The sequence below is a fragment of the Manis pentadactyla genome, chromosome 18, assembly GCF_030020395.1.
Source record: "Manis pentadactyla isolate mManPen7 chromosome 18, mManPen7.hap1, whole genome shotgun sequence".
NCBI classification, from domain to species: Eukaryota; Metazoa; Chordata; class Mammalia; order Pholidota; family Manidae; genus Manis; species Manis pentadactyla.
This window is the reverse complement of record NC_080036.1, coordinates 8,624,905-8,637,058: the sequence shown is the minus strand read 5'-3', so window position 1 is coordinate 8,637,058 and position 12,154 is coordinate 8,624,905. Positions and strand designations below refer to the sequence as shown.

Below are 12,154 nucleotides of genomic sequence, written 5' to 3'. Positions count from 1 at the left end.
CTATCAAGACAGTTTTGCCTTTCAGGTGTCTTATGAAATAAAGAATGTAGGATTCAAACACTTAACACCTCCATGATTGTCTGTTAAGCAGGCATCACTGCCAAGCATGGCATCCAGCAGGAATATCAAAACCGTGTCTGTTAAATCAAGTACACAGCAGCTTTGTTCTCAGTGGTCCAAAACAGTGGCCAATCCTCAGAAAGACCACTCAGCAACAGGGAAGAGCAAATGACATGCCCAGTGACCTGGCTGAAACTCAGGAACCTTACTATGTCAAAGAGCCAGAAACAAACCACAGTGACAGAGGACAGCTCAGTGGCTTCCAGGAGCTGGAAGCAGAGAACAGAGGTTCATCACAAATGGTCCAAAGAATGTAGCAAGAGCAATGGAAATGCTGTGACCTGGCTGTGGTGCTTCTCTGACTGTGCATTTGGGCAAACTCATCACATCATTCACTTAGAACTAATGGGTCAGGAAACCTAACACAGTTGGTTGAAATTTACACGTGTTAAATAAACAAGGAAGACATGAAGGTGTAAGGTTTACTAATCACACCATAATGTATTACTTTATAATGTAAAGTAGCTGGTTAAGGATTGCGTAGAAAAGTCTTACCAGTGAGTCTTCACTTTCATGATTACCAAAATGCTCTATGCTTACAATCCAGAATTTACTGTGTTTACTCTGATTGGTAACACCTACTCTAGCCTCTCCAAAGACATGGTTTACTTACTTTGTGACCCACTATTCTGCAAAATAAAGGCACACAGAGGCAGGGGCACACTGCCACAGGACAGCCAAACAACCCTCCTCTGGTACTTCTGCCTCTTCTGTTGAGCTCAAGTTTCTACCCCCAAACTTTCCCTCCAACTCCTGTTAATCTGTACTGATCTCTTTTCCTCCCCTTAACCCCTCAGGCAATGAATATGTTAATCTAGCACTGAACTTCAACAGAGCATTACTGTATTATGAAATATGTTGTGCATATTAAATTATAAATATGTATCATAAAAGAATTGAAAACACTGACGATTCCGACCTGTATTTCGATCCTTTCAAGTCTGCTGTGCTTCATGCCAATCCCACCCCTTCCATCTGAGAGTAACAATTCTAAATCCTGTATTTATCAGCCCTGTTTTCCACCTTCATTTCACCACTTATGTCTAGTCCCTTACAGCATGTCATGCTGAGAGCACTTCTGCTGAATGCACAGCATGCATCACTCTGCTTCATCACTGTCTGGGTACCTCCCCACAGATGTCCACCTCTGTCCCACAGTGAGACTATGCCAGGCTCCTCTCGACTCTGCTGCTGCCCACTCCTTGCTCATGGCTCTGACCCCCATGCAGTGTGGCTGCATCTTTGATTTCAATCTACGGCCAAAGTCTTCTCCACCAGCCTCCACTCAAACCAGCAACATATAAAAGATTCCTGTAACTCCATGGCACGTCTTGGAACAATCTTTCATTTAGAACAATCATTTTGTTTTATTTCTAGTCTCACAATAATCAGAAGCTTTTGAAAAACAGGATATTACAAATTGTTGATTTTTATACCTATGAAATTAGCATTATGGCTCAAGGAAAGGGGAACTTTATCTGATAAAGACATGTTGAAGTGTTTATGAAGGAAGGAATAGGGATGTGGGGTTTGTTTTAGAAACTCCATGGTGGGGGTGTGGTACATGTAGCTAAAATGGGAGCAGCGCAAGAAGCTCCAAGCGCTGACGCTGGGGGAGAAGAACAAGAAGGCTGGCTGTGCTATGGGCACGGCTCCTGAGGCATCACCCAAGGGCTGACACGCTGATAGCCCTCCGTCTCAGCCCTACGTGTCCCAGCAGCTGGAATACACACAGCTGCACTTCTCTTTTCCACCCATTCTGGATATAGCGATACACAGGGGAGCCTGTCAGTCACAGGACTGGGCCATACTCACACGGTGTCACCGTGGCCCAGCCGCCCACCGTCCCCACAGCCCCAAGAGTACACCTCTCCAGTGGCGGCCAAGGCCAGGTAATGGTGGCCGTCAGAATGGGCAGCGATTTTCACAATGTTTCTGGAGGCAAGACCCTGGACCAGCTGTGGGACCTAAAAGGGTAAAAATAGGAAGAAGATCGGTAAGCAGGCCGAGTACGATGAAACAGCACAGTTCCCCTCCACTGTGTATCCCACGTGAACACACCCTCCTCAGAGTGAACGAACGTGAGCCTGGTGGCCTCCAGGCCAGTTGCTCAGTCACCCCAGCCACGCCAACAGAATGGCAGACGGCCTCCAGGAGCTCTGCAGCTTGGCTAGGCCACAAAGGACACCTTCCTGGAATGGGAGCATGCACATCCCAATCTGCCACCATCCCCACAAGGCCAATTCCCTCATTTTTTAGTGCTTGGTCCTCAAAGTCAAAAGAGTTTACACCTGGAAAGCCTGCTTATAAATGGGACTCCTGACTGGCAATGCATGCCAATGTAAAAAGTTCCTGACCTTGGCAACTAAGAAATTCTGCCCCCAAATCAGGACAATAATGATTACAATTAAGATTATTAAACATGACTAATAATATACAATGAACAGATGCTTATAAATCTTTAAAAGTCAAAGGACTTAAAGAAAGACCAGGCTTCCATAGTACCAGTAGTACAGAACCTGCCACCAAGGAAAGTGATCCAGACACATGCCCCAGAACACCCACCAGCGTGTCACTGTTGTAGGCCTGTGTGTACACACGACCATTCCTCGACAAGATCAGGAAGCGCTTCTCTGCACAGGCGATCTGGGTGATGCCTAGGCTGGCAAGGCCTTCACACTGAATTGGACCGATCACATTGGCATAGTATTTCCATCCTATTAACCCCCATCCTATGACCTCTTGCAATGATCCCTGTAAGGTAACAAAGCAAACATTTGCTCTATAGCAGTAAGAACACTTCTTAGGTCAAAAAAGAATAATTTATGCTAGAAGTAATACTTAGATACTATAATATAAAAACAAAGAAAGTCAACAAAAATGCTCACTCAAAACATCAAAATAGCTCTAACGTTCCATATTACCTCAGTTAACAAGTATACTGAAGTGATTACACAGGATAGTCTTCCACAGCCCTTTAACAGAGCCCATTAAAACATGGTACAAATAGACCTTAAACATATTTAAAGATGCTCAAACCACATCAAGTTGCTATTTTGCACCATGACAAGTAAAAACCTGAAAGCCTCATCACAAAGCTGGGAGACAAGCACCCCTACCACTGGAGAGAGTGACAGTGATCAGGACATGTGTGAGCAATGTGTTGAACAGCTGACATGTCCACCCACACCAGGCACACCACCACTGGCACACGCACGTGCACAGACACACACACAACGCTGATGACCATAAGGGCACTACGTGAGTGGTGGACTTCTGGCAACAAAAGAGTCCAGCCCTGTCTAAAAGATCACAGCACATCCACACACAGAATACTGAACTGCTCTAAAATATAAAATGGGGATCTCTGTTTATCAACAGAAAAAGGTCTTCAATATACTGTTTAGTGAAAAAAAAAACAAGATATATACAACATGATACCGTTGATGTATTCATTCAGAGATCACTGAAACAACACATGAGAGAAAGAAAAGTGAGCAGCAGCTGGTAGGAAACTGGGTGGATGGGGGCAGGGGAGGAAGTAACAGTGTGCTTTTGCATTTAATTTTGGTTTTTGAACAATGTGAAAATACTATTTGGAAAAAATAATCATTGTAAAATTAAATAAGCATTCTTCACTTTAAAAATGAAAAGTCAGGAGCCAGGATGGCGGCATGAGTACAGCAGTGAAAATTTCCTCCCAAAATTATGTATATGTTTGAAAATACAACAAAGACAACTCTTCCTAAAAGAGAGACCAGAAGACACAGGACAACAGCCAGACCACATCCACACCTGCGAGAACCCAGCGCCTCGCGAAGGGGGTAAGATACAAGCCCCGGCCCAGCAGGAGCCAAGCGCTCATGCCCCCAGCTCCTGGCGGGAGGAGAGGAGTCGGAGCAAGAGGAAGAGGGAGGCCAGGACTGCTTAACACCCAGCCCCAGCCATCCGGACCAGAGCGCAGACACAGTGCGTGCATGGGGTGCTGAAAAATAGGGAAATGGGACAGTAAGACCTGTGAGCAGGTCCCCACGGCCAGTGCCCTTGGGACAAAGAAAGAGAGTGCTGTTTGAAAGACTTAAAAGGGACAGGGACCCCACGGCTGGACAGAAGCATCCAAGGACACAGCCCAGCAGGTGGGAATCCCAGGGAACTCTGGGTGCCATAACCCCCTGGGCGGCAGCGCAGCTCAGAGGCCATGCACAGTGATAAACAGTCTCCCGCCTGTCTCCCCTCTGACGCAGCTCCACCATATTGGAGCAGCAGACTGAGGCTGGCGACGCCCACAGCAACCACAGAGCATAACTCCACAGTGGCTGAGCAAGATCAGAAGCCCTGTCTGCGCACAGCTGCCCAGTACAAGTCGCTAGAGGTCACTGTTCTCCCAGGAGAAGAAGGTGACCAGCAAGAAGGGACGTTCTCCCAGTTGACACACAGCGCCAGCCCCCGTACAACTACCTCTATCACCATGAAAAGGCAAAAGAATTCGATACAGACCAAAATCACAGTCAACCCCAGAGAAGGAGATTGACCTAACCAATTTTCCTGAAAAAGAATTCAAAATAAAGATCATAACCATTCTGACAGAGCCACAGAGAAATATACAAGAACTAAAGGATGACGTACAAAGAAAGATCACAGAAATGAAACAATCACTGGAAGGATTTATAAGAGAATGGATAAGTGGCAAGAGGCCATTGATGGAATAGAAACCAGAGAACAGGAATGCATAGAAGCTGACACAGAGAGAGATAAAAGGATCTCCAGGAATGAAACAATATTAAGAGAACTGTGCAAATAATCCAAAAGGAACAATATCCGCATTATAGGTATACAAGAAGAAGAGAGAGAAAAAGGGATAGAAAGTATTTTTGAAGAAAAATTGCTGAAAACTTCCCTAAACTGGGGTAGGAAAAAATCGATCAGACCACAGAAGTACACAGAACTCCCAACAGAAGGGACAAAAGGAGGTCAACAACAAGACACATAATAATTACAATGGCAAAGACCAAGGAAAAGGACAGAGTTCTAAAGTCAGCTAGAGAGAGGAAAAAGGTCACCTACAAAGGAAAACCCATCAGGCTAATATCAGACTTCTCAACAGAAACCTTACAGGCCAGAAGAGAATGGCATGATATATTTAATGCAATGAAAGAGAAGGGCCTTGAACCAAGGATACTGTATCCACCACAAATATCATTTAAATATAAGGAGGGATTAAACAATTCCCAGACAAGCAAAACTTGAGGGAATTTGCCTCCCACAAACCACCTCTACAGGGTATTTTAGAGGAAATGTTCTAGACGGAGCACTCCTAAGACTAAACAGATGTTAAAAGAGAAAATAAAATCACAGCAAAGAAAGCAGACCAACGAAATACTAACTAAAGGCAAAAAATAAAATCAACTAACCACAAAAGCAGTTAAAGAAACCACAAAAGAACACAGAAAAAAGGACCAACATATAAAGAATGGAGGAAGAGGAATAAGAAGGGAGAGAAGTAAAGAATCACCAGTGTTTACAACAGCTCAGTAAGTGAGTTAAGTTAGAAACTAAGATACTAAAGAAGATAACCTTGAACCTTTGGTAACCACGAAACTAAAAACTGCAATGGCAATAAGTACATATGTTTCAATAAGCAACATAAATGTAAATGGACTGAATGCGCCAATCAAAAGACACAGAGTAATAGAATGGATAAAAAAGCAAGCCGTGTCTATATGCTGCTTACAAGAAACTCACCCCAAACCCAAAGACATGCACAGACTAAAACTCAAGGGATGGAAAAAGATATTTCACATAAACAACAAGGAGATAAAAGCAGGTGTTGCAGTACTAGTATCAGACAAAATAGACTTCAAAACAAAGAAAGTCACAAGAGACAAAGGACATTACATAATGATAAAGGGCTCATTCCAACAAGAGGATATAACCATTGTAAATATATATGCACCCAATACAGGAGAACCAGCATTTGTGAAACAAATACTAACAGAACTAAAGGATGAAATAGAATGCAATGAATTCATTTAGGAGACTTCAATACTCCACTCATTCCAAAGGACAGATCCACTGGACAGAAAATAAGTAAGGACACGGAAGCACTGAACAACACAGTAGAGCAGATGGACCTAATAGACATCTATAGAACTCTACATCCAAAAGCAACAGGATACACATTCTTCTCAAGTGCACATGGAACATTTTCCAGAATAGACCACATACTAGGACACAAAAAGAGCCTCAGTAAATTCCAAAAGACTGAAATCCTACCAACCAACTTTTCAGACCACAAAGGTATGAAACTAGAAATAAATTCTACAAAGAAAACAAAAAGGGAGGGGCGGAAGATGGCAGCGTGAGTAGAGCAGCGGAAATCTCCTCCCAAAACCACATATATCTATGAAAATATAACAAAGACAACCCTTCCTAGAATAAAGACCAGAGGACACAGGACAATATCCAGACCACATCCGCACCTGAGAGAACCCAGCGCCTCGCGAAGGGGGTAAGATACAAGCCCCGGCTCCGCGGGAGCCGAGCGCCCCTCCCCCCAGCTCCCGGCGGGAGAAGAGCAGGCAGAGCGGGAGGGAGACGGAGCCCAGGACTGCCGAGCACCCAGCCCCCGCCATCCGGGCCAGAGTGCAGGGCGCTCGATACTGGGAAAACAGGGCAGCAAGAACAGTGAGCGGGCACTGGAGGCTGGGCGACAGAGGACATAAGAAAAGCGCACGACCATTTTCTTTTTTTTTGCTTTTTTGCTGTTTTGTTTTGGCGAGCACTTTTTGGAAGTCTTAAAGGGATAGGGCCCCCAATACTAGGGAAACAGGGCAGCAAGACCGGTGAGCAGAGGCCCGAGGTTGGAATCAGAGAATAAAGAAAAACGAGCGACCACTCTTTTTTTTTATTTAAAAATTTTTTTTTTTTTAATTCAAAAATTTTTTTCTTTTTGGTGGTCGTTGTTTTGTTTTGGCGGGTGCTTCTTGGAAGTCTTAAAGGGGCAGGGCGGGTCACTTAATCCAGAGGTAGGGAATCCGGGATCTCTGGGCACCCTAACCCCTGGGCTGCAGGGAGCAGGGAGGCCCCTTACTGAGATAAATAGCCTCCCAGCCGCTCCTGCTCCAACGCGACTCCACCACTTTGGAGCAGCTGCCCGAGCCAGGCCACGCCCACAGCAACAGCGGAGATTAACTCCATAGCAGCCGGGCAGGAAGCAGAAACCCTGTCTGCGCGCAGCTGCGCAGCACAAGCCACTAGAGGCCGCTGTTCTCCCAGGAGAGGAGGGCCACAAACCAACAAGAAAGGAAGTCCTTCCAGCCGTCACTCGTCCCAGCTCTGCAGACTATTCCTATCACCATGAAAAGGCAAAGCTACAGGCAGACAAAGATCACAGAGACAACACCAGAGAAGGAGACATACCTAACCAGTCTCCCTGAAAAAGAATTCAAAATAAGAATCATAAACATGCTGACAGAGATGCAGAGAAATACGCAAGAGAAATGGGATGAAGTCCGGAAGGAGATCACAGATGCCAGAAAGGAGATCGCAGAAATGAAACAAACTCTGGAAGGGTTTATAAGCAGAATGGATAGAATGCAAGAGGCCATTGATGGAATTGAAATCAGAGAACAGGAACGCATAGAAGCTGACATAGAGAGAGACAAAAGGATCTCCAGGAATGAAACAATATTAAGAGAACTGTGTGACCAATCCAAAAGGAACAATATCCGTATTATAGGGGTCCCAGAAGAAGAAGAGAGAGGAAAAGAGATGGAAAGTATCTTAGAAGAAATAATTGCTGAAAACTTCCCCACACTGGGGGAGGAAATAATCGAACAGACCACGGATATACACAGAACCCCCAATAGAAAGGATCCAAGAAGGACAACACCAAGACACATAATAATTAAAATGGCAAAGATCAAGGACAAGAAAAGAGTGTTAAAGGCAGCTAGAGAGAAAAAGGTCACCTATAAGGGGAAACCCATCAGGCTAACATCGGATTTCTCAACAGAAACCCTACAGGCCAGAAGAGAATGGCATGATATATTTAATACAATGAAACAGAAGGGCCTTGAACCAAGGATACTGTATCCAGCACGACTATCATTCAAATATGACAGTGGGATTAAACAATTCCCAGACAAACAAAAGCTGAGGGAATTTGCTTTCCACAAACCACCTCTACAGAACATCTTACAGGGACTGCTCTAGATGGGAGAACTCCTAGAAAGAGCACAGCACAAAACACCCAACATATGAAGAATCGAGGAGGAGGAACAAGAAGGGAGAGAAGAAAAGAATCTCCAGACAGTGTATATATATAACAGCTCAATAAGCGAGCTAAGGTAGGCAGTAAGATACTAAAGAGGCTCACCTTGAACCTTTGGTGACCAGGAATTTAAAGCCTGCAATGGCAATAAGTACATATCTTTCAATAGTCACCCTAAATGTTAATGGACTGAATGCACCAATCAAAAGACCCAGAGTAATAGAATGGATAAAAAAGCAAGACCCATCTATATGCTGCTTACAAGAAACTCACCTCAAACCCAAAGACATGTACAGACTAAAAGTCAAGGGATGGAAAAACATATTTCAGGCAAACAACAGCGATAAGAAAGCAGTGGTTGCAGTACTAATATCAGACAAAATAGACTTCAAAACAAAGACTAACAAGAGACAAAGAAGGACATTACATAATGATAAAGGGCTCAGTCCAACAAGAGGATATAACCATTCTAAATATATATGCACCCAACACAGAAGCACCAGCATATGTGAAACAAATACTAACAGAAATAAAGGGGGATATAGACTGCAATGCATTCATTCTAGGAGACTTCAACACACCACTCACCCCAAAGGATAGATCCACTGGGCAGAAAATAAGTAAGGACACGGAAGCACTGAACAACACAGTAGAGCAGATGGACCTAATAGACATCTATAGAACTCTACATCCAAAAGCAGCGGGATATACATTCTTCTCAAGTGCACATGGAACATTCTCCAGAATAGACCACATACTAGGCCACAAAAAGAGCCTCAGAAAATTCCAAAAGATTGAAATCCTACCAACCAACTTTTCAGACCACAAAGGCATAAAACTTGAAATAAACTGTACAAAGAAAGCAAAGAGGCTCACAAATACATGGAGGCTTAACAACACGCTCCTAAATAATCAATGGATCAATAACCAAATCAAAACGGAGATCCAGCAATATATGGAAACAAATGACAACAACAACACTAAGCCCCAACTTCTGTGGGACACAGCAAAAGCAGTCTTAAGAGGAAAGTATATAGCAATCCAAGCATATTTAAAAAAGGAAGAGCAATCCCAAATGAATGGTCTAATGTCACAATTATCGAAATTGGAAAAAGAAGAACAGATGAGGCCTAAGGTCAGCAGAAGGAAGGACATAATAAAGATCAGAGAAGAAATAAATAAAATTGAGAAGAATAAAACAATAGCAAAAATCAATGAAACCAAGAGCTGGTTCTTTGAGAAAATAAACAAAAATGATAAGCCTCTAGCCAGACTTATTAAAAAGAAAAGAAAGTCAACACAAATCAACAGTATCAGAAACGAGAAAGGAAAAATTACGACGGACCCCACAGAAATACAAAGAATTATTAGAGAATACTATGAAAACCTATATGCTAACAAGCTGGGAAACCTAGGAGAAATGGACAACTTCCTAGAAAAATACAACCTTCCAAGATTGACCCAGGAAGAAACAGAAAATCTAAACAGACCAATTACCAGCAACGAAATTGAAGCGGTAATCAAAAAACTACCAAAGAACAAAACCCCCGGGCCAGATGGATTTACCTCGGAATTTTATCAGACATACAGGGAAGACGTAATACCCACTCTCCTTAAAGTTTTCCAAAAAATAGAGGAGGAGGAGATACTCCCAAACTCATTCTATGAAGCTAACATCACCCTAATACCAAAACCAGGCAAAGACCCCACCAAAAAAGAAAACTACAGACCAATATCCATGATGAACGCAGATGCAAAAATACTCAACAAAATATCAGCAAACCGAATTCAAAAATACATCAAAAGGATCGTGCACCATGACCGGGTGGGATTCGTCCCAGGGATGCAGGGATGGTACAGCATTCGAGGGTCCATCAACATCATCCACCACATCAACAAAAAGAAAGACAAAAACCACATGATCATCTCCATAGATGCTGAAAAAGCATTTGACAAAGTTCAACATCCATTCATGTTAAAAACTCTCAGCAAAATGGGAATAGAGGGCAAGTACCTCAACATAATAAAGGCCATCTATGATAAACCCACAGCCAACATTATATTGAACAGCGAGAAGCTGAAAGCATTTCCTCTGAGATCGGGAACTAGACAGGGATGCCCACTCTATCCACTGTTATTTAACATAGTACTGGAGGTCCTAGCCACAGCAATCAGACAAAACAAAGAAATACAAGGAATCCAGATTGGTAAAGAAGAAGTTAAACTGTCACTATTTGCAGATGACATGATACTGTACATAAAAAACCCTAAAGACTCCACCCCAAAACTACTAGAACTGATATCGGAATACAGCAAAGTTGCAGGATACAAAATCAACACACAGAAATCTGTGGCTTTCCTATATACTAACAATGAACCAACAGAAAGAGGAATCAGGAAAACAACTCCATTCACAATTGCATCAAAAAAAATAAAATACCTAGGAATAAACCTAACCAAAGAAGTGAAAGACTTATACTCTGAAAACTACAAGTCACTCTTAAGAGAAATTAAAGGGGACACTAACAGATGGAAACTCATCCCATGCTCGTGGCTAGGAAGAATTAATATCGTCAAAATGGCCATCCTGCCCAAAGCAATATACAGATTTGATGCAATCCCTATGAAACTACCAGCAACATTCTTCAATGAACTGGAACAAATAATTCAAAAATTCATATGGAAACACCAAAGACCCCGAATAGCCAAAGCAATCCTGAGAAAGAAGAATAAAGTAGGGGGCATCTCACTCCCCAACTTCAAGCTCTACTATAAAGCCATAGTCATCAAGACAATTTGGTACTGGCACAAGAGCAGAGCCACAGACCAATGGAACAGACTAGAGAATCCAGACATTAACGAAGACATATATGGTCAATTAATATTTGATAAAGGAGCCATGGACATACAATGGCGAAATGACAGTCTCTTCAACAGGTGGTGCTGGCAAAACTGGACAGCTACATGTAGGAGAATGAAACTGGACCATTGTCTAACCCCATATACAAAAGTAAACTCAAAATGGATCAAACACCTGAATGTACGTCATGAAACCATTAAACTCTTGGAAGAAAACATAGGCAAAAACCTCTTAGACATAAACATGAGTGACCTCTTCTTGAACATATCTCCCCGGGCAAGGAAAACAACAGCAAAAATGAGTAACTGGGACTATATTAAGCTGAAAAGCTTCTGTACAGCAAAAGACACCATAAATAGAACAAAAAGGATCCCTACAGTATGGGAGAATATATTTGAAAATGACACATCCGATAAAGGCTTGACGTCCAGAATATATAAAGAGCTCACACGCCTCAACAAACAAAAAACAAATAACCCAATTAAAAAAATGGGCAGAGGAACTGAACAGTTCTCCAAAAAAGAAATACAGATGGCCAACAGACACATGAAAAGATGCTCCACATCACTAATTATCAGAGAAATGCAAATTAAAACTACAATGAGGTATCACCTCACACCAGTAAGGATGGCTGCCATCCAAAAGACAAACAACAACAAATGTTGGCGAGGCTGTGGAGAAAGGGGAACCCTCCTACACTGCTGGTGGGAATGTAAGTTAGTTCAACCATTGTGGAAAGCAGTATGGAGGTACATCAAAATGCTCAAAACAGACTTACCATTTGACCCAGGAATTGCACTCCTAGGAATTTACCCTAAGAACGCAGCAATCAAGTATGAGAAAGATCAGTGCACCCCTATGTTTATCGCAGCACTATTTACAATAGCCAAGAATTGGAAGCA

General features: G+C 42.8%; 1 protein-coding gene across 5 annotated transcripts in view; it reads right to left on the bottom strand.

Moving 5' to 3' along the window:
* The window catches only part of HERC2 (HECT and RLD domain containing E3 ubiquitin protein ligase 2), a 278,650-nt gene that overhangs the window by 215,656 nt on the left and 50,840 nt on the right, over window positions 1–12,154 (bottom strand). For all 5 annotated transcript variants that reach the window (XM_036876980.2, XM_036876984.2, XM_036876983.2 and 2 more), the window contains 2 exons: window positions 2,686–2,874; window positions 1,936–2,087 (listed from right to left, as the gene is read on the bottom strand). In XM_036876980.2, coding sequence (XP_036732875.2) covers window positions 1,936–2,087; window positions 2,686–2,874 — 341 coding nt within the window. The remainder of the gene's footprint in view (window positions 1–1,935; window positions 2,088–2,685; window positions 2,875–12,154) is intronic.